Consider the following 20,864-nt stretch of genomic DNA (forward strand, 5'->3'; position numbering starts at 1 on the left):
TAAAAAAAAAAGGAATTAAAAATAAAAGAATTAAAAAAGAATCGAAAAAAAAAAAAACGACTGCCGAAAAGTGAACCGCTCGTTTCAATCATTTCTGAGCGGGACAGTCACTCACAGCTTCGGGATGCGTGAATGACGTGTTGCAGTAACTCGTCCAACAATACCAGAGGCAAAGTGTAACACCAAATTCTGTGACAGATTGGACACTCTGATCCAACTTCACTCCAAGTTTTTTGTTTTTGTTTTTCGAGGTTTTTTTCGATTTTTTTTTTTTTCGACTCGAATCGAACTCCCGTTTGAACTTTGCTTCAATTCGCCGCTCCCCCACCTCTGCAGTCGCCACTCTCTCAGCTGTGTCGTCAACCCTTGATTCTTCCAAACTCCGCCCATGTCGACCGTGGAGAGCCGTCGGAAGGAAGTCTACACATACAAGGCGCCGTGGTCGGTGTACACTTTGAACTGGTCCAACCGACAGCGCTACCGCCTGGCTGTGGGCTCGTTCCTCGAAGAGTACTCCAATCAAGTAAGCACGATGCTTGCTCATACGCGACCTGCTTTTGTGCCACGCGCAGCTCGCTCGCGGCTCTGCGAAACGCAATGAAAGCTTGGGGAAAGAAGAAAAAAAAAAAAGCCTCTATTGGCGCGCCAATTCAAATATGCGGCCAATGCTTTCCCAGCCACAGCTCTTTTTTTTTTTTTCCCAGCGCATGTTCGACCGTCGCTGCCGTTGTGGTGCACAGCGTTGCACTGTTTGGACGAGCACCGAGTGCGAGTGCGGAGGGGCTCAGGATTGTTTGACCAGCCTTGTTTTTCTTTTTTTTTTATCTCGTCTCAACGCAAAACGATGACCTCGCTTTGCTATGCTCTGCTTGCGAACTTTACCCAGCTTGGGCGTGCTCTCTCAACTTGTACTGTTGTTGTTGGTGCTCCTGTTTTTTTTTTTTTTTTTTTTTTTTTTTTTTTTGCTAGGTCACGATTGTCCAGCTGGACGACGACAAGAACGACTTTGTGTGCAATGCCACGTTCGACCATTCGTATCCCGCGACCAAGCTCATGTGGGCACCCGAAAATGTAATGGGAAACAAAACTACCATCACGCAGCAACATTCCATGTTATGAGCATGACGATCGTGCTTGCCCGTTGCTTGGACCTAACCATTTCGCTTTTCTCTCGTTTCTTGTTTCTCCTTTCTCCGGTTTTGTTTGTTTTTCCCTTGCACAGGCCAATTGCGACCAAGACATGCTCGCTACAACTGGCGACTATCTACGATTATGGCGTGTAGACGATCAGAACAAGGCCAAGCTTGTTGGCATTTTGAACAATGTAAGAATCTCGAGGTTTTTTTTTTGGTCTGCTTTTTCTGCTTCTCCTCGATTTTCACTTCCGTCGCGCTCCTGCTCTGACCTTTTTTGTGTGTGTGTATCATGCCGCTTGTGCAACAGAACCGGCAATCCGAGTACTGCGCACCGTTAACCTCGTTCGACTGGAACGACGTCGACCCCAACATTATCGGCACAGCTTCAATCGACACAACATGTACCATCTGGGACGTTCAGGTACGTGGAGAGTGACCTGTTCTTGTTAGGAAGAGACTGCGTCAACGCCAGTGCTCACCGTTGTGCGATTTGACCGATTTCCAACTCACATTTGCACCAACTTAATTCCGGTCAGGCCCAAGCTGTACGCACCCAGTTGATCGCCCACGATAAGGAGGTCTATGATATTGCATTCGCTCACAGCAAGGATATCTTTGCATCTGTGGGTGCGGATGGGTCTGTTCGCATGTTTGATTTGCGGTAAGCCTCTTTTTTTTTTTTTTTTTTTTTTTCTCCTATTTTTCTTTTTCGCTCACCCAACCTCCTCCTCTCTCCAGCAATCTTGAACACTCGACAATCATGTACGAGACGGCCGAGCTGACACCGCTGCTCCGCATTGAATGGAACAAGAAAAACCCAAACTATCTGGCGACATTTATGATGGATTCGTCCGAAGTTATTATTATTGACACGCGATTCCCCTCCGTCCCCTACGCCGAGCTCACTGCTCACCGTGGTAGTGTCAACGGCATTAGCTGGGCCCCTCATTCGTCATGCCACATTTGCACCGTTGGTAAGCGTCCTTTGTTTTCTTTGCTTTTTTTTTTTCCTTTTCGTTGTTGCTTTTCGTTACTGTGCTCATCGCTTGATTTTCCCGACTCCCAAATGCTCAACTATTCAATAGGCGACGATGCGCAAGCCTTAATCTGGGACATTTCGCAATCCATGCGCCCAATCGAGGATCCAATCCTCGCGTATTTCTCTGGCGCCGAAGTCGACCAGGTGCAGTGGTCAACAACCCAGCCGGACTGGATTGGAATTGGTCTAGGCAATCGCGTGCAGATTCTGCGAGTGTAGATATCGAATGTTGAGCTGCTGGGTTTGTGTGAATCGTTTTGTTGTCATTTTTTTGTCGGTTTTTTAAGAAACAGTAAACAGTATTCGCTTGTTCCCCCTGTTCTCCATTTTCTTCGCGTGTAGAATGACTGTAGCTGGCTTTAGCAAACATCCAACTGAATACTTCCAACCCAATTCTGAATCGGAAAACAAAAACAAAACAAAAAAATTAAACGAATGTTTTTTCTATTGCGATACAGATGCACAATCACTTCTTTTGCTCGCTAGGAGCAGCAGCAACGGCAGCTGGAGTGGCCTCTGTCTTGTCCGACATTGCATACCTGTGCGACCAGGAAACACCAAGTCAACATCAAAAAACAAAAAAAATCAAGGATTGCCAACAAGACACAACGGGAAAACAAAAAGCACACAACCGCAGCATGGCAACTGCGTACTTTCCGTAACGGAACAGCTGCGTCAATTGGGCAGCTTCGTTGGCGACGTGGCACGCGAACAGTGCCGGGTTGGGCGGGGAAATGGCGAGCGACCACCGCATAAAGAACAAACTGTATACGGCGAGGGCTACGTTTACGTCGACGGGTCGGTCGAAATATCACAATCAAGACGATGAGCATGCACATTTAGCTTCAACATTGTCGCATTGACCAAGCATTGACCAAGCATTTACCTGAAGTCATGCCAGGGTTGATCCTGCTGGGGTCGTCGGTGATTGATGCAAAGGCCTGTCGCCACAGAGACACGGGGCATACAAGTGAGATCCATTTACAAGCCCGACGCAACAACAGCAGCAGCAGCAGCAGCAGCAGCAGCAGCAGCAGCAGCAGCAGCAGCAGCAGCAGCAATGGCAATCAGAGAGCGGAGGACGTACAGCGACCGGGATCATCCAGTTGGCGACTGTGATCACAAAGACAAGCAAACGAGCGGGCACCACAGTCAGCCAACAAGCAAACGACGTACACCACACGTACACACACATGCACCACGCACGACCACGCTGAAGCGCATCCCGTCGGGGTCGTGCTGTGACTTGATCCAGCTCACGCCACTCATGCACGCTCCAGCCGTCACGCAGTATCACGCTCACACACTTCCCCCCAACTCCGACTCGAATGTGCTTAGTGCATGCGTTGTGAACGTACAGGCGCCGACCATGCCAACGCCCTTGATGTAGCTTGCAGACTTGGCAGCCATTGTCAATACAACAAAACACAAAACAAAGAATGGATGAGGAAAAAAAAAAAATCCAATGGAAAATCCAATAGAAAATGCACTCATTTTTTTTTTTTTTTTTTTTTGGCTCTGCCGAGATGGCTGCCATTTCCCAGCTCCCGTCGTTCCTGCGATTCCTGCGCCCCTTGGAAGGCAATGCCAAGCTGTTTTCCAATGCTGCCGCTCTGGCGCTCGAGAAGCGCGTCCCGCTGTTTGCCAAGTTCAACGACGGTGCGCGCTCTCACTCACGCCACTTACTTGGCTGCTGTTGCCTCGCTCTGTGCTGCATTGAAGCGTTTTTGTGTTGCGGTGGCTGTGCACATCTTACATCTTGTAGCTCACAATTGTGTTGATAACTTGCTGGCTCCCTTGCTTTGGCCATCTCGGCTTTTGCTCTCTTCACAGTGACCTACAGCGCTCCGGTACGTCGTCGTCGCCGACCTCGCGTGTTGCTTGCTGTTTGTTGGCGCTTGCATGTCTTCTAACTTGTTCTCTGCCTGTTTGTTTGTTGGGACGTGTTGGGTTTAGGCCGCCAAGTGGAGTACGTCGCTCGCTTTGAAACACCTTCACTTCTCCTCACGACACGCAACCAAACCATCGTTTTACTCATCGCATTGTCGCTGCTCCCGTTGTTGGTAGTTCTTTCGATCGTGCCGCTGATTCAAGCCTTCTCCGGCAACCCGCCAGTGGAGAAGATCGACCTGAAGCAATCTTCGTGTACGCGAGCTTTTCTTCAACCTTTTGCTCTAAACCGCTTCGGTGTGTCTCACTTCTCTCCCTCGTGTTTCCCCAAAAAACAACACAAACTTAAACAAACAACCACAGCCCTCTTGTTCACAGGAATGGTCTGGGCTTACTATGCAACCCTGATCACGCCACAAAACGCAGGATCGCGCGCCCTCTGCATCTGCAACATGGCCATGGCGAGTGTGCACGGTTACAATGTCGCGCGTCGTGCCCGGCATGACCTGAACAAGCAATAGATAGCACTGCGTAGGATGATGAAAAATGAGGGTCCTGGCGAGTTCCGTCCCTTTTGTCATTTGAGCAACAAGAAAGCTCTCTTTGCGCACCATCACTCCATTTCGAAAACTCCAATGCGTATGGTAGACGCTCAGACAAGCAAACAGAGAAAAAAAAAAGGAAAAATTTCATTCGCAACAAACACATCACGCATCGAGGGCTGAATACATTGAAAAATAACCAGAAAACAAAAGAAAAAAAAAACCAACGAACAACAAAAAAACAAAACACTCCTTGATTAGTTTGGGTTGTTTTGTTTTTTACTTCTTGGCCTTGGTCTTGGCCTCGGCTTCCTTTGCCTTGTCGATGGGCGCAGCCTTGACAAACTTGATCAGCTCGCGGTATTGCGCGGGCATGTACATGCGCAAAACCTCGGGGACAACGATGCCCTCCTCGGTTTGGTATGTCTCGAGGATGATGCAAATGACGCGGGTGAGGGCGCACATGGTCGAGTTGAGCATGTGGACAAAGGTGGCATCCTCGTTGGCCTTCTTGGTGCCGTAGCGGATGCGGAGACGGCGCGACTGGTAGTCGGTGCAGTTCGAGCACGAGACGAGCTCGCGGAAGGCCTTCGAGCCGGGGAACCAGCCCTCGACGTCGTACTTCTTGGAGGCGGCGTTGTTGAGCTCGCCCGAGACAATGTTGACGACGCGGTAGCCAATGCCGAGGTTTTGGTAAAAGTCGGTGGCGTTCTTGAGCATCTGCTCCATCATTTGCCACGACTCGGTGTCGTGCGGCGAGGTGATGCAGAACTGCTCAATCTTCTCAAATTGGTGGACGCGGAAGATGCCGGCAGTGTCGCGGCCGTGCGAGCCGACTTCCTGGCGGAAGCAGCTCGAGTAGCCCGCATAGCGCTTGGGGAGCTCCTTGGTGTCCATCCACTCGTCGCGGTGGAAGGCAGCGATGGGCTGCTCGGACGTGGCGATGAGGTACTTTTCGTCCGTGGCGTTGTCGTTGGGGTTTTCCGACGCCTTGGCGTGCACCTTGTACAGCTCCGTGTCAAACTGCGACAGCTGTGCGACCTCCTGCATGATGGACTTGTTCATGAAGAACGGGGTGGTCAATGGGGTAAAGTCGCGCTGGACAAGCATCGTGAAGGCGTACTGGATGAGGGCAAACTCGAGCATGACGGTTGCGCCCTTGAGGAAGTAGCCGCGGTTGCCGGCAACGGTGACGCCTCGCTCGAGATCGACACCGTCAATCATGTGAATCAAATCGACGTGCGAGTACTTCTTCTCGCTGGTCGTGTCGCCGACGGTGTGCTCAATCCTGTTGTTGTCCTCGTTGTTCGAGACCGGGACGCTGTCGTCGACGAGGTTGCCAATGAGGCGCAGGGTCGAGTCGCGAGCAGCCTCGCTTTCAATGACCTGCTTGTCGACATCCGCCTGGCGGCCCTCGCACAGGAGCTTGGCAGCCTTGAGCTGGCGCATGGTCAGGGGGGCAAGCGCATCCGTGAGGGGCTGGCCTTTGAGGTCGACCAGCGTGTCCAAGCTGAAGCCAGCGGGCAAGTCGTCCGAGTCGCCCTGGGCCTCCTTTGCCTGTGCCTTGACACCGTACTGCTTGCTGCATGCCTTGGCGGTGCGGTTCCAGTCGTCGGCGCGGCCGCGGACTGTGTTGAAACGAGCAGCAAGACGCAGTGAGTTTGAGCGCGACTTTGTGACAGCAAAAAGGTGGCATGCTTGCCAAAAATGCGAGTGAGAACGTCGAGTTGAATGGGTTGAGAGTTGGAAAGTGCACGTTAAAGGCATCGACAGCGCATTGCATTGCATTGCATTGCATTGCATCAGCGCACATGGAAAATCATCATCATAAAATAAAAATAAAAATAAAAAGAGAGAGAAGCGAACTCGCTTTCAAGACACGGGACATGGACGACAGTGCCGCTGCGTCTCACAGGCACACTGTGTCGCTGCAACACAGACAGCGACTGGGGAGGCGGAGTGGTGGGAGAGAAGAGCCGGGGAAGAGCGCAAAAGCGTTGAGCAGGCCGAAAAAAAAAAAAACAAAAAAAAAACGAGCGATCTCAAGGTGCTCGGCTTCTCCCACTCCTCGTTCGTCGACAGTGCCCTCCGGCTCATGCGCAGTTACGACGTAGCACAAAACCAGGCATTTTCCCATCGTGGAGACGGAGCCGGACTCGGCATGGGGAGGGCTTTTCAAGGCAAGAATGTGCGCCTTCGTTCCATCACACTCAAACTGTGCTGTGTGCGGTGTGCGTGTCAGTGTCAGGGTGTGTTGATGCACGTACGGGCACGCCACTTCTCGTCGAGGGCAATGACCTGGTCGACGAGGGTAATGTCGGCATAGCGGCGTCGCTGCGACTCGCGGACCTTGTCCGGGTTGCCGCCCTTGTTCACGCGAAAGAGCTCAATGTCCAGCATACTGCAAAGAAGTGTTTGTCACAAAAAGAACAGACTGCGCACGCAAATGAATTAATGAATTGGGGGTTAGGTTGGTAAAATGGCGCATGTAGAATTTGGTAGCATTTTTTTGCGCGAGGATGGGTAGGTGGGAAGGGGAAGGACGTGCAGCTCGAATTTGGGAGCTCCTGCAATGATCCTCGCAGCCTTCATTATCATCATCAGCAGCATCAACCACACCAAGACTCATCCATGAATGCTTGAATGCATGAATTTTGCTGACATTGATCCAGTCTTTGCGTTTCCATTCATTCGCTCGCTGCCGTTCCATTTCGCTCCTTGTTCCCAACTTTCTTTTTTTTTTTTTTTTTTTTTTTTTTTACTTTTTGCCTCGAAACCCCCAACCATCGTGTCGCATTAGTGCTTCAGGAAGGACACGCGCACATGCTGGACGACGACGAGTTGACGTGGAGCAACGTCGATCACGGCAAGTTTGTGCTCCACGGTAGCATTGTGCTGCTCGGGCTGGACGTGCTCTTCTATCCGCTGGACGTCATCAAGACCCGCCTCCAGATGAACGAGGTTTGCAACCGTTCCCATGCACCTACAGTTTGAGCCCTGCCTGCTTGGTTGCACGGCGAGCGGAAGGATGAGAAGGCCGACGAGGAGAGAGTTTGACGTTGAGCAGCGCGGACGTATGGGTTGGTTCCTCGTGGTTCGCGGTTTCCACTACGTCCGACCCATACGAACGCACGCGCAGCTCTGGCGCTGTTCAAATAGCGTCGTCGCTCAACATGTTCAATCGATGGACTCCCGCTTGGTTGTCACATCACATTGGTGTGTCGCGGGGGAGGGGAGAGGAGGAGTTTCAGCTGGATTTTGAGGATGTTTCAGTCTTGGCGATTTTGTTCTGTTCACCAAATCCCCGACTTCAAGCTGCGATCGCCCGTGTGGCTCACTTTGACACTCGTGCGCTCATGGGGGCAGATTATTAATGTGCGAGTCAAGCTGGCAGATATGGTCAAGGGAATAGCGCGGCGAGAGGGCTTCTTCGGTAGGTTGCCGCCATCATGCTGAATGGCCCTGATTGCTCAGAACTCTCGTCGACCAATGATAGCTCAAAACGCCTTTTCGCAATCTGGTTATCTGCGACAGGATTTTTCAAGGGATTTAACGCCACTCGTACGATACTCAAGATGCTCGTGTTGCCAAAAGCTTGATTGGCAATCGTGAATTGAACTGACTTCTTTTGTTTGTGATATTGCTGTTTTGTTTTTTGACTTCACCTGGACAGTGGCTTCAGCATACCCTGGTCAGGCACTCTACTTTATCTCGTACGAATTCTACAAGGACCACCTTCTTGGCTTTGCTTCGCGACACCAGACCAACAACTCGATGCTGAATGAAGCAATGGGTAGGGCTCGAACTTTTTGTTTTTTTTCTTTTCCGTTGTTTTCATCAGCACCTGTTTTTGCACATCCTCCCGCTTGCCGCTCACATGGACTCTGTCTTCTATGCCTTGGGGACATCAGAGTTTGGTGCTCATGCAGCGGCAGGCTTTCTAGCAGACGCATCATCACTCGTCATTTACGTGCCGTCCGACATTGTTTCGCAGCGGCTCCAAGTTGTGGAAGACCGTGTTCCAGCCAGCAGCGTCGGTATGAATGGCGTTGAATGGCTAAGGGGAGGTGTGTCCAAGCCTGTGAGAGTGAGTCGACTCATCCCACGCTGTGGTTTCGACTGGGATTTGGACAGACGTGGTGCGACGAATATGGCGCGCGGAGGGCATCCGCGGGTTTTATCGCGGCGTCGGAGTCACTGTCGCCACGTATTCCGTGGGGTCGGCCATCTGGTGGGCCACATACGAAATGTTCAAGACACCCATGGGAAGGCTGTTTGGCGTGAGCCGAAATGGCTTGCCACTGTCCTCGACGGACGCTGCTCCCCCTGCTGCTGCAGCACCAGCAGCGCCCTCTACTTTAGCAGGCGGATCATCGCCCTCAACACTGGCCGCTGCCTCGACATCGCTTGTACCAGGGCTGTCACACATCCAGCCCTCCGTTTCGGAAGCCACGTCTTCTTCTTCTGCACCGCCTGTGCACGATTGGCGCTACCACTCGACGCATATGACTGCTGGAGCCCTGGCAGGATTGGTGAGCGGCGTCTTGTCCAATCCCCTGGATGTGGCCAAAACGCGGATGCAAGTGCCAGAGTACAAGTCGCACAGCGAAGCGTCTGCCCGCGAGCACAAGTTTTTGCCCGTCTTCCGGGGTATTTACAAAACCGAGGGTATCCGCGGCCTGTACAAGGGCATTGTGCCTCGCATATTAATCTCCATGCCATGTTCTGCGCTAACCTTTTTGGGATATGAATATGTCAAGCGCATGAGTCGGCTGGAGACTCCTGCCTAGAACGTGGGAGTGTTGTTAGATTCAGAGAGAAAAAAATTTTGGTGTTCGCTTGTAAAATCCATAGCACTGTATCCAACTTGCCACGCAATTGTTTCGATGCAGTCTCATTGAAAATCGATAACGCTGCACTTTTAGAACAACAAGCCAACAATCACCTGAACACACACAAGCAAATAAAACGCACTATCGAATAATGGCAAATACAAAAACGAGAAAAAGAAGAGACAAAGAAGCGACCCAAAAGTAGAAATCCAACACTCAATCAAAGCAGCCTTCACGCAGCAAGACTATCTACGGTACTGCCGATGCTGTAGAATTACCGGAGGCATCATCACCCGCGCTTGTGGGCTGGCTGCTCGAAGTTGATGGCAGCGTGATTGGCGGCTGGTTGTCGAGAACTGGAAGCTGTGGCAAATTGTGAAGCGGATTTTCGCCCGCCAAGAACGCTGATGGCTCTGGGGCAGGCACAAGGAACTGGTGCATTGTGGAGGCAAGCGCCTCCTGATTGCCTGAAAAGTACGCCGAGATGGCGTTGTGGAAGAGCAACAGCTGCTTTTGCAGAACCTTGACGCGGTTTTCATCCAAGAGGCGCATCTTGATGTTCAGTTGGATGCGCACAGCGTCAAACTTGCCTTTGGCAGCGTCAAACCGCTCGCGCGCGTCCTGGGCGGACTTTGTGAGGCCCTTGCCAGACGCCTGCATTCGCTCCAGATCGATGCGAAAGGCATCGTAGTTGATACGCGCGTTCTCAAACTCCTTGAGCGTGTCGAACGTGTCCTCCATGGTCTTGTTGCACAGCGTGTGCAGATTCGAGGCGAAAAACCTCAACGCAGCCAGCAGAACGCGGCCGTTCTTTTGCAGCGCAACCTGCGTCGCATGATTGAATGAAAACTCTGTCGCGAGCGCGGGTGTCTTGATGGCGGCCTCTGCGAAAAGCGATCCCAGCTGGTGCTGGGTGCCTACCAAGGTGGTAAAGTTGTTGACGTAGCTCTCAGCCAGCTGGAGGAGTCGCTTGCACTGAGTGTGGTTGTCGCGCATGGTGTCGATCTTGCGCTGCAGCTCAATGTCGACCGTGTACGACCCTCCGCCCAGCTTCTCTGTGAGGAACTGGCGAGTGAACGCATACGTCTCGTAGCCCCAGTCCATGAGCGTGCCTCTCGCGGCGGCCGACTGATGATGTTGCACAGGCAGGCTCGAGGATGCTGGATCCGCGCCGCCCCGCTGCTGCTGCTGCTGCTGCTGCTGCCCTGTCTGTGTCGTTGCAGCAGCGCTCGGTTGGTGCTGGGCGTGCTGAGTGTATGGCGGCGGTGGTCGTGCAGGTGCGTGCTGCGACGGTGATGATGATGTCGCGCTGCTACTGCTCGACGACCCTGCCAAGTCAGCAGCTTTGGCTTGTGCATTGGCATCGGGAGCAGTGATGCTCGCTGCAGTCACTGGAGCATCCGAAACAGCTGCATCGCTGTCGGCTGGGATTGCGTTGGCGTTGTCGACTGGCATCTCACTGCTGCTGCTGCTGGACATTTTTGGTTTACAAGTAGATGGACTGCCGCCGAGAGCAGAAGAAGGTCAAGCTCAGCCGTTCTAATAACCTGATAATCCAGGCATTGATGATTTTGAAGTTGATTCATTCAAACACCTCAGCATCAGTCGTTTGTCATTGTCTGAAACACCAATATTTTGCTTTCAGCTCAGTCCAAACAAAATTTCATGTCGCGATTGCCGACCATTCGACGACCAGCCAGGCGTAAGTGCGCGCGCACGGTTCCGCTCAGTTGACACGGCATCAAATCAAACGCACGATGGTTGATTGTCACTGTGCAAGGGTCGTGTTCACAGCATTTGAGCGAGCGAGCCAATCCACCCAATGCACTCACTTTCACAACGGGACGGATGCGACAATTTTGACAAGCACAGCCGAGCTGGAGCCACAGAGCTTCAGATACCTGCTCGTGCTCGACTTTGAAGCTGTCTGCGACGAGGTCACTCGTCCCAAGCCTCAGGTAACGGAGAACACCGGGGGCGCATGGTTGAGCTGATGCTGAAAGCGTTGCGTAATCTCAGACCCTTTGTCGGACGTGTCGGACGATCATCCCCCACGTCGTTGATGTTGGTTGGTGATGTGAATTGACGTGTTTTTTTTCACTTGCTATGGTTGCAGGAGATTATCGAATTTCCAACAGTCGTGCTGGACACGACCACGCTCGAGATTGTTGGCAGCTTCCACAAGTACGTGCGACCAGTCTCGCATCCCATCCTCACGCCGTTCTGCACAACGCTCACTGGCATCACGCAAGACATGGTATCAGGTCAAGCGACATTTCAGGAGGTGGGTCGGATGCCCTGTTTCGTTTTTTTTTTGCAACTTAGATCTGGTTTTGTTGCGCAGTCGGAATTACTCACACCCGCTGGGAACGTGCTCTCGTTGCGTGTCTTGAAATCTTTCATGTTGCATCTTTCGCCCCGCCTTCAGGTGTTTGACGAGCATTTGGCCTGGATTCAATCATTCTGGAAGAGTTTGCCTCCCGCAGCGAACGCCGACGCGGATGCCGCAAGCACCGCTTCCTCGTCAATCCCAAGCGAAGCCCCGACGTGGGCCTTTGTGACATGCGGCGACTGGGACTTGAATCGCGCCCTTCCCGACCAACTCGCGGCTCTCGGCAAAAAGTCACCTGCGCCCTACCGCCAGTGGATTAACATTAAGAAAGAGTTTGCCGTCAAGTACGGAGTCAGCCCTCCCGGCATGACGGCAATGCTTGACATGCTGCGCCTCGACCTGGTCGGACGTCACCATAGCGGCATTGACGACTGTCGCAACATTGCCGCCGTCGCCAAGGAAATGCTTCGCGATGGGCATGTTTTCGAGATTACCGGCACGCGCGGCGAATCCAAGGGCAGCAAGGCATCGTGCTGATTGCTTCACCCCGCCTCCTCCCCCATCATGACCATCAGTGTGTTGATGTTGCCATCCCCCTTTCTGCGCATCTGCATTGTACTTGGCTCTCACTACGAGTCACTTTGAGTGTTTTTGGTCGTTTCTTTGTTTTGTTTTTGTTTGTTTTCGCTTGTCGCTGGTTTCTTGTCTTTTTTGGATTGATGGATGTGTAATTCGTTCATCATCATCATCATCATCATCATCATCATCATCATCATCATCTTCTTCTTCTTCTTCTTCTTCTTCTTCTTCTTCTTCTTCTTCTTCTTCTGCAATTCGTTCTGCTTCAGTGATTTTGTATTTTGTATTTTGTACTTTGTATTTTGTATTTTTGTATTTTCATTCCAACTTCTTGTTTTAGAAGGAGTCCTTTTTTTTTTTTTTTTTTTTTTTTTTTTTTTTTTTTTTTTTTGGCTTCTTTGCAGCCTTTTTGATTCGCAAACAATCGTAACATAAAAAAACGCGTCCTTTGAATTTTAAGTTGTAGCAGCGAACGACCGAAGAGCGAAACGATGAGCTTTGTGAAGCAGGGCGCACTAACGCCGCGCAAGTCGACGGAAGGTCCGACGACGAGTTCTCCTACCGCTGCTGCTGCTGCTGCTGCTGCTGCGACTTCGACTCCGACGACTACTCCTGCTCCGAGTACTGCTACTACTAGTACTACGAATGCTGCTGCTGCTGCTGGTGGTGCAGGTGCTGCTGCGCCGGCCGCTGCAACGCAATCCCCGCGTCCAGCTGTGACCAAGATTGGCTCGTTCTCAACCATCAACTCTGGAGCGACGACCACCGCTGCCACTGCCACAGCCACCGCCACTGCCACCACTCCAAAGCAAGCTCCGAATGCGACTGCTGCGACTGCTGCGAGTACACCCACGGCAGCCGCGGCCGACGCAGCCAAGTCGAGCGATCCTCCATCGAATGCAGCCACAGTGTCATTGGATGCCGCTGCTGCTCCAACCACCCCAGGCAAAGCCAAGTGGCAACCCAAGCCGGTCGCTGCCGCATCATCGCCTGCAACTGCTACTGCTGCTACTACAACGACGACTGCGACGACTTCTGGGTCTACTGCTGCCGGTGCTGGTGCAGCAAAGCCGACAACGGACGCCAAGCAAGACGTCAAACCCGTCGCTGCGTCGGATGCAAAGCCTGCCGACGCTGCACCGAGCGCCGTCAAGTCCGACGTCAAGGCACAGTGGCAAAACCGCTCTGCGTCTCCCGCCGCGACCGCCAAACCGCCGTCGCCTGCAGCAGCGACTCCCAAAACGGAATCTGCTGGAGCCGATGCGACCCCAGCTGCTGATTCCGCAGCTGCAGCTCAACAGACTGCTGATGCTGCTCCGAAGAGCAATGTCAAGGCTCAGTGGCAAGCAAAGTCGTCCACCCCAGCGTCGCCAGCACCTGCTGCTGCGCCAACGCCCGATGCCACCTCCGGCAAAGCTGCTGCTGCTGCTGCTGCCACCGACAGCTCGGCAACGGCTGCTCCAAAAGCCGGCGTAAAGGGTCGATGGCAACCAGCCGGAGCGCCTGCTGCTGCTGCTACGACGGCTGCGGCCGCTGCCAGTGCTGCAACCGCCGCGCCGACACCCTCATCCCCTTCTCCGCCGCCAACAACAACCGCTGCCTCGGCCTCGCCAGCCGCAGCCATTGCATCGACAATGAATGCTGCCGCACGAGGCTCTTCCGGTCTTGCCAGCGGCGTGGCCGGCTCGTCGAGCTTTGAAAGCAACATTGCCAAGCTGAAGGGCGCCAAGCGCATCATCAAGGTTCAAATTGTCAACGATGCCTTCTCAGACACTGCCTCTGTTGCACCCACTGCCGGCAAGGACTGGCGCGAGGACCTTGGCAAGCTCCCAGCGCTGGCTGACGAAGAACAAGCCTGTTACTTTTTCGTCAAGGAGGAGGTTGGCAAATGGTTGCTTGTTACCTGGATTCCCGAGGCCAAAGTCAAAGTCAAGGAGCGCATGCTGTACGCTTCGTCTGCAGATGGCGTCAAGAAGGCGTTTGGTTTTGATTCCGTCTTTGAAGAGATGCATGCTACCTCGAAAGTAAGGCTTCTGGCCCACGACGCAGTAATTTGTCAGTCATTGTTTCTCACCTTGACGATCGTTTTGGGGGGGGGGGGTTGCATCCATTAGGAGGACCTTTCGTTGAAGCACTACCAGGATATGCGCAAGGCCGAACGCGACGACCTGCTCAGTCCTGCAGAGAAGGCTCAGAAGGAAGCGGTAGGTTGAAAAGCTCGTGTTGCATGTTGCGGCATGGAGCGGACGTTGAGCTGATTCTATATTTGGAATGCATTCGGTTGCCCGGGCGACATTGTATCGCGTGCAGCACGCGATGGAAGAAGTTGCGAGAAAGGAAATGGCTGCAAGCCAGGGCGCCGGCAGCCGACAGCTGTCACTCGCGGATCTGATGAAATCAAGCGACACTCGCATCGAAACGCCATCGAATGCCAAGGGCATCGGTGGTTACCATGCTGTTCAAGTGCCATTCAGTGATCCCGCCCGCGAAAGGCTGGAATTGCTCGTGGCTGGCGATGAAAACGTCAACTGGCTTGTTTTGGCTTTGTCGAGCGACCAAAAATCCATCGTGCTTGAAAGCTTTGCCGGCGTTCCAGCCAGCGGCTTGTCGGCGCTTGTAGTCAAGGACGAGCCTCGCTTTTACATTTACCGCCTGAAATCAGGCGGCGATATTGGTAAGTGCTGCTGCTGTTGCTGCTCCCGAGTAAAGGTGTACTTGTCTCGCTGACTCGGCGGATTTGCTTTGCTCGCACAAGCATTCCTGTACGTCTGCCCTTCGTCTTCTCAACCACGCCAACGCATGGTCTATTCCACAAGCAAAGCTTCCGTCACCCAGACGCTCAATCAAGTCGGCATCGAGCCTAAGAAGGTGGGATTTTTGCTTGAACGGGGGGTTTTTTTTTTCTCTTCGCTGGCTCGACAAGTTTTGGGTCACTAACTCGGCTTCCCTTTGCTCCTCCCAATGTGATTCACCTCGCTCAGATCGAATCCTCGGATCCGAGCGAAATTTCAGACCAGTTTATCCGTGATGAAATTGAATTGGCTGCTCGCGCTGTTTCGACAAGCCACGCCCGCACCAGCTCTCCCGCCGCCCCGGATACCATCAAAGCGCAGCACCCCGTTTATGGCCTAATGGGCGCGTCTGCTGGAGGAACGACAACTAAAAAGAAAATCGTGATGCCCCCAGCACATGCATATGGCTAAGGGCTCGCTGTGTTTGTGTGTGTGTGTGTGCATATGTCACTGATTCTCTGAAATTGTGTCGATATCCTCGCATTTGTTCGTTTGTGTTTGTGTTGATCGCTGTTGAGCTATTCAGTGGTTTTTTCTTTTTTTGTTTTGTTTTGTTGGTTTTTTGCAAAGGTTGCCTGGTGGCTTCAGCGTGCAGTCAATCGAAAATGGTACTGTTGAATGTGATGCAAAAGCACCTTATGTCGATACTATGCAATTCTCGACAGTGCTGATGGAACAAGCTACACTTCATTGCGCGATCTGCAGACTCGACTCGCCATGCATTTAGGCTGTTGAGAAGGTGGGATTGGCCATATGCGCCACCGGGCGAGTATCGGCTCCAGACGGTTTGCGAGCATCAGCGCCCATCGCAGCACGACGGCGTCGGAGAGCAACGACAAGAAGGGCACCCAACACTGCGAGTGCCAGCACTCCAACAACGATACCGGCAGTCACTGCCGCGGAAGAGGAAGACGCTTCCTCGTTCGGGTTGTCAGGATCGGCGGAGGTTGCAGACGCAGCAGATGTCTGCAAAGTGGGCGAGATGCTCGTGAGAGGGGCTACTGACGCCTCCGAGACAGTCGACGGAAGCAAAGCGGAGGTCGAGGCCACAGGGGGAGGCGTAGATGAGGTAATCGGCAGGGCGGACGAGGAAACAGCTAGAGCAGTCGAACTGGGGCCCACCGAGCTGGATTGAACACCGGGCAGAGTCGATGTCGAAGCGCTTGAAGTAGAAGACACGGAAGACCGCAGAGCGGATGCAGAAGCACCAGAGACAGATGCCGCAGAGACAGCAGAGACAGATGCAACAGAAACTGATGCACCAGAGACAGATGCACCTGACACAGATGCAGCAGAGACAAATACAGCAGAGACAGCAGAGACAGATGCCGCAGAAACGGCAGAAGAAACAGATTCAGAAGCAGAGGCCGCTGAAGCAGTAGAAGCGAACAGAGCAGATACAGTAGAGACAGACGCCACAGAAGCAGCAGAAGCCGACAGGGCAGAAGCGGCTGAAGCACGGGACGCGATTGATGCAGAGCGTGTGGAGGCCGCCGACGCCGACATGTCGGACGCAGAGCTCATCGACGCAACCGATGCGGACAAGGCCGATGCCGCTGAAACAAGAGATGCGACGGACGCCGAAAGCGATGCAACCATTCGAACAGAAGACTTGGAAGCGCCAGAGACCGAAGACACGGAAACTTGCGACCCGATAATTTCAGATGCACGTGAAGCAAAGGATGCAAAGGACGCGGAAGCAGTGGACGCCGCAGAGGCAGAAATTGCAGAGCTGGCCGATGCGATGGACGCAGACGACGCAGAGGTTGCCGACACAAGGGCTGCGACCGACGCAGAAGCCACAGAGGCAGCTGACGTAACAGACGGGGACGCCATGCAAAAGTTCATTCCAACGAGTTGATAGCCATCGTAGCACACATTGCACTTGGTTGTTGAATTGCAAATCAGACAGTTGGCACTGCAGCACGAGGCAGATCCAGCCGCAAAGCAGGTTGAACAGGCCGTATCACACTCTAAAACACTCGCCCAGTCGAAGGTCAGTGATGACGAAGACACTATGGAAGGACGCAAGCACTCTGGGCAAACTTACTCAGCGGCCGGGTTGCATTGCCATAGGTGCTGGGCGGGGCCACAGTATTACCCGCAAACGTAAAGTTGTTTGGTGTCAAGAACTTGTCGGATACAAGCCAAGAACCGAGGGCCAACGATATTCCATTGCTCAATCCCTTGAACAGTCCGGGCGGCAAAGTTGTGAATGGATTGCTCTCCATGTACCTGCAGGGGTGGAGCCAAGTTAGCCATTGAGCTGGGTAGAGCGTTGAGATTGCTTAACTCACAGGGCGTAAAGGTCTGTGTTGGTTGTGAGCGCTTGAAATGCGTTTGCAGGAAGGCTTGTGATCTGGTTGGAAGTCAGACCGCTAGAAAGTGACGTAAAGTATCTGAGCTGGCCGTTTTTCAGTGGTAGATAATATCGCGCATTCGTACTTACAGAGACTTGAGACGAGGTAATCCAGCAAAGTCAGTCGAGGAAACCGCCGAGATCTTGTTGCCAACCAGGAATCTAGCAATCGAATGTTGAGTGCTCGAACTGCTCTTGTTGCATCACAAGCAACAAGAGCTCGTGTGCTTACAGATGCCGCAGTTGTGAAGCAAAGCTCGTCATGGCAGCTACGGGGACGCTGGTGAGCAGGTTGTCGTGGACGTAGCTAGGAAGAGGGTGGACCGGTGAGCGACGTGCACAGGCCAGCTATCCCTATAAAACACGTTGCTTACAGTGTTTGCAGGCTTGTAAGGCCGGCGAAGGTGGCTGTGGGGATGCTAGTAATCTCGTTTGCGCCCAAATTTCTGGGCGACCGCAACCATTTTAGCGCATTGCTCCTTGCCCCATAACCCGAGGACCCATTGCCGACTTACAAATCGATCAGCGAGGTAAGAGTTGCAAAGACATTTGCAGAAAAACTGGTGATCTGGTTGAGGCGGTTGTTATCGAGAAGACTGGTAATGGGGCGCCGAATTGAGGAGGAGCTCGATGCGAAAAGGCTCAACAAAACAACAATTGCCAACTTACAGATATTCCAGCTTGTCGCGGTACACGAATGCCAATGAGTCAATGCTAGTGAGTTTGTTGTACTGCAGGTGTCTAGCAATCACACGTCAAGTGAGCCAAGAGTCTTGGTTCAAAGCAAACAGGCAAATCTACTTACATGCTGGTCACAACGCTCAAGCCACTGGTCGCATAGGCAGAAAGGCTCGTGAGCTCGTTGTAGGCCAGATCTCTAGTGGCCGTCCAGTCAGCGAACAGCTTGCGTTGACGTCACTTCCCGCAGAATTTGTTTCTTACAGCAGCTTCAGCGACTGCAGTCCAGTGAGCGCACCCTCGGGAAGGCTTGTAATGCGGTTGTTGTTCAACGAGCTGTTTGTTGCGTTCGGACAAGGTGAGCTGCATGGTCTTGCCTTTCTAGTCCCGTCGCTTTCTTACAATGTTGCCAAACGAGTCAAGTCTTTGAAAGCTTGAATAGCAATGCTTGTGATCTGGTTGTAGTGCAGATAGCTGGTGTCGAAAGTCGCGTAAAGTGAGGGCGAAAACCAAACGGCTCGAAAAACAAGGTGATAAGATACGCTGTTTGCCGAACTTACAAGGTATTCAACTTTGACAAACCAGGAAACGCGGTCGTTGGAATGGTCGTGATGCGATTTCCATGCATGTCCCTGATTCATGGTGCAGCGTGAGTCGCCTTTTCCTCTTGTATCCAGCTCAACAATGCTCACTTACATCTCCGTCAGCAACGACAGTCCTGAAAATGCGTTGGCGGCAAGGCTGGTGATGTTGTTGTTGTACAGCCAGCTACAGAAGTGCAACACGAGTGAGGCTCCATGCTACAAAGTACTTGTCATAAAGTTTGCTTACAGAGTTTGCAGCGATGTCAGTCCCGCGAATGCATTGCTTGGAATGGTTGTAATTTGGTTGTCATGAATCCATCTGGTGGTAAGGCTACACAGTGAGCATGTGGCTGCATTCATGACAATCGTCACTCGGTTGTCCTCTTACAGGGTCGTCACTTGAGAAAGTCCTGCAAAAGCATTAGCAGAAATCCTGGTGATCTTATTGTCATACAAGTAACTAGAGAAAGCATGCCAAGTGAGGGCCTCGGCATATCGCACATACACACACACACACACACACACACACACACACACACACAGTTCTTTGTCTAAACCGAGTCACACTTACAGTGCTTGGGTAGTTGTCGGGATGTTGGTTGGAATCTCTGTGAGATCGAGACCGGTGCAGTAGACGTTTACAATTGGAAATGGGCAAACGCACACACCGCTGGTGCCGCAAGCGTCTGCGGCCTGCGACAGCTCGATCTTCAGCGCTGCGCACAACAGGAGCAGAAGCCAAGCAAAAGCAAGTGATTTGCTTCTCATGTCGGATGAGAAATCTGTACAAGTTGGCGTGAATTGTCAGTAAGGACGATGCCACCAAACGTTTTCTCGTGTCTCATCAAAAATTGAAGCGAAGAGGATTTCAAAAAATTGCCAACCACAACATTGCGAGCGAGCAAAATCAAACAAGTGGAAGGGGGGGGGGTAGAGAGAGTTGTTTGGTTGTTTGCTTGTTTTGTTGTGTTTTGTATCGTTTGATTTAGGGAAAAAGAAAGGGGAATTGAGCTTGGGTTTAAGCTTTCACAGCCACGACCATAAAAACATGAGAGGAGAGGGAGACGGGTGGCTGGGTGCCTGGGTGGCTGTCGGCGCCCGAATGCTCAGACACTTCACCGCCGCCAGCAACATCTGCACGAATGCGTAGGCAAGCAGTGGCGAAGGCGCATCCCATTCAAAGCCAACAGAAGCACAAAAGAACAAAACCAAAATAAACGACGGCAACAACAACAACAAACAAAAAAAAACAAAAAACAACAACAACAACAACAACAACAACAACAACAACAAAACGTCACACACAACAATAGAATGGCGCGCGAATCAGACGGTGGCAATGCATGATCCAGACAGAAAGTACAACTGACTGATCAATCGCGACTGCCTGCGCTGACTCGTTTGGGGGGTAGGGAACGCAAAAATATGTTGGGCGGAATGCATATGGAAATAGCACAATTTGCTTCTTGAACCGCCAACTCCCACGACGGCAAGCGATGTAGAGCAACCCGAAACAAATAAAAAGTCGTTCCAATCAGATGCACTTTGGGGGGGCGGTAAAGAGCATGGTGGCGGTTGGAAGGAAACAGAATTTGTAAAACAAAACCAGGTTTTCGTGACATGGTGTTTGTGACTTCGACAAACCCTCGCAATCCCACATGCCACATGCGTTGATGTGCAGGCACAGTCGCTTGTGCTTTGATTGTTCGGATGAGACCCCAAATTTTTATGTGCATAGAAGCATTGGGGTGCCGAGTGAGGAAGAGTGTTTTGGAGGGATCGATCAATGTTACCAGTTGCTGAAACGGGACACAACGGCTCCTTCACTCGCTCCCCTCTGCCGCCCAACGCACTTCCGCTGCGCCCCCGACCCTCGATCACACTGATGGCATGGTGTCAACCCCACAGTCAGTGCCCCAGCGACGGAAAGCGACGTAGGACATGTGCTGGATATGAACGACATATTTTGGGTGTTCATGCTACCTTTTTGAAAAAAAAAACACCGGAAACAAATACAGTCAGCGAAACTGTTATGATCGAAGATCGTTCCACGAAGATACGAGTAATGGGTTGATGATAAGAGAATAATAGGGAAACAAGA

General features: G+C 52.2%; 9 protein-coding genes across 9 annotated transcripts; 5 read left to right on the plus strand and 4 right to left on the minus strand.

Moving 5' to 3' along the window:
* Window positions 1-231: 231 nt before the first annotated feature.
* CAOG_03655 (WD-repeat protein GhTTG1) lies at window positions 232-2,487 on the plus strand. The gene is made up of 7 exons (XM_004363326.2): window positions 232-523; window positions 970-1,071; window positions 1,223-1,324; window positions 1,444-1,557; window positions 1,673-1,797; window positions 1,875-2,110; window positions 2,222-2,487. The coding sequence occupies exons 1-7, from the start codon at window positions 389-391 to the stop codon at window positions 2,392-2,394; spliced, it is 987 nt and encodes a 328-aa protein (XP_004363383.1). The 5' UTR covers window positions 232-388; the 3' UTR covers window positions 2,395-2,487.
* Window positions 2,488-2,604: 117 nt separating this feature from the next.
* On the minus strand, window positions 2,605-3,602 carry CAOG_03656 (hypothetical protein). Its single transcript, XM_004363327.2, has 5 exons — window positions 3,534-3,602; window positions 3,263-3,288; window positions 3,062-3,116; window positions 2,829-2,955; window positions 2,605-2,714 (listed from the first exon to the last, which is right to left on the minus strand). Exons 1-5 carry the CDS (start codon window positions 3,583-3,585, stop codon window positions 2,642-2,644), a joined length of 333 nt encoding a protein of 110 aa, XP_004363384.1. The 5' UTR covers window positions 3,586-3,602; the 3' UTR covers window positions 2,605-2,641.
* Window positions 3,603-3,668: 66 nt separating this feature from the next.
* Window positions 3,669-4,696, plus strand: CAOG_03657 (hypothetical protein). Its single transcript, XM_004363328.2, has 5 exons — window positions 3,669-3,834; window positions 4,009-4,025; window positions 4,132-4,144; window positions 4,243-4,320; window positions 4,429-4,696. The coding sequence occupies exons 1-5, from the start codon at window positions 3,702-3,704 to the stop codon at window positions 4,584-4,586; spliced, it is 399 nt and encodes a 132-aa protein (XP_004363385.1). The 5' UTR covers window positions 3,669-3,701; the 3' UTR covers window positions 4,587-4,696.
* Window positions 4,697-4,745: 49 nt separating this feature from the next.
* CAOG_03658 (seryl-tRNA synthetase) lies at window positions 4,746-7,042 on the minus strand. The gene is made up of 2 exons (XM_004363329.2): window positions 6,875-7,042; window positions 4,746-6,235 (listed from the first exon to the last, which is right to left on the minus strand). The coding sequence occupies exons 1-2, from the start codon at window positions 7,005-7,007 to the stop codon at window positions 4,887-4,889; spliced, it is 1,482 nt and encodes a 493-aa protein (XP_004363386.1). The 5' UTR covers window positions 7,008-7,042; the 3' UTR covers window positions 4,746-4,886.
* A 330-nt stretch (window positions 7,043-7,372) lies between these two features.
* Window positions 7,373-9,510, plus strand: CAOG_03659 (hypothetical protein). Its single transcript, XM_004363330.2, has 6 exons — window positions 7,373-7,568; window positions 7,974-8,040; window positions 8,142-8,168; window positions 8,281-8,400; window positions 8,519-8,644; window positions 8,742-9,510. The coding sequence occupies exons 1-6, from the start codon at window positions 7,431-7,433 to the stop codon at window positions 9,395-9,397; spliced, it is 1,134 nt and encodes a 377-aa protein (XP_004363387.1). The 5' UTR covers window positions 7,373-7,430; the 3' UTR covers window positions 9,398-9,510.
* A 12-nt stretch (window positions 9,511-9,522) lies between these two features.
* Window positions 9,523-10,932, minus strand: CAOG_03660 (Arfip1 protein). The gene has a single exon (XM_004363331.2). The coding sequence runs from the start codon at window positions 10,916-10,918 to the stop codon at window positions 9,689-9,691; it is 1,230 nt and encodes a 409-aa protein (XP_004363388.1). The 5' UTR covers window positions 10,919-10,932; the 3' UTR covers window positions 9,523-9,688.
* Window positions 10,933-11,052: 120 nt separating this feature from the next.
* Window positions 11,053-12,568, plus strand: CAOG_03661 (hypothetical protein). The gene is made up of 4 exons (XM_004363332.2): window positions 11,053-11,141; window positions 11,312-11,397; window positions 11,556-11,723; window positions 11,868-12,568. The coding sequence occupies exons 1-4, from the start codon at window positions 11,105-11,107 to the stop codon at window positions 12,306-12,308; spliced, it is 732 nt and encodes a 243-aa protein (XP_004363389.2). The 5' UTR covers window positions 11,053-11,104; the 3' UTR covers window positions 12,309-12,568.
* Window positions 12,569-12,748: 180 nt separating this feature from the next.
* CAOG_03662 (hypothetical protein) lies at window positions 12,749-15,671 on the plus strand. The gene is made up of 5 exons (XM_004363333.2): window positions 12,749-14,374; window positions 14,465-14,554; window positions 14,661-15,024; window positions 15,106-15,218; window positions 15,332-15,671. Exons 1-5 carry the CDS (start codon window positions 12,842-12,844, stop codon window positions 15,551-15,553), a joined length of 2,322 nt encoding a protein of 773 aa, XP_004363390.1. The 5' UTR covers window positions 12,749-12,841; the 3' UTR covers window positions 15,554-15,671.
* Window positions 15,672-15,865: 194 nt separating this feature from the next.
* On the minus strand, window positions 15,866-19,531 carry CAOG_03663 (hypothetical protein; the record flags this gene model as incomplete). The annotated part of the gene is made up of 16 exons (XM_004363334.1): window positions 15,866-17,115; window positions 17,193-17,377; window positions 17,440-17,520; window positions 17,592-17,663; window positions 17,734-17,808; window positions 17,876-17,947; window positions 18,017-18,097; window positions 18,171-18,242; window positions 18,307-18,378; window positions 18,444-18,515; window positions 18,582-18,653; window positions 18,740-18,811; window positions 18,876-18,947; window positions 19,011-19,082; window positions 19,152-19,223; window positions 19,335-19,531. 16 exons carry the CDS (start codon window positions 19,529-19,531, stop codon window positions 15,866-15,868), a joined length of 2,589 nt encoding a protein of 862 aa, XP_004363391.1.
* Window positions 19,532-20,864: the final 1,333 nt, after the last annotated feature.

This window comes from Capsaspora owczarzaki (genome assembly GCF_000151315.2).
Source record: "Capsaspora owczarzaki ATCC 30864 unplaced genomic scaffold supercont2.5, whole genome shotgun sequence".
NCBI lineage: Eukaryota > Filasterea > Ministeriida > Capsasporidae > Capsaspora > Capsaspora owczarzaki.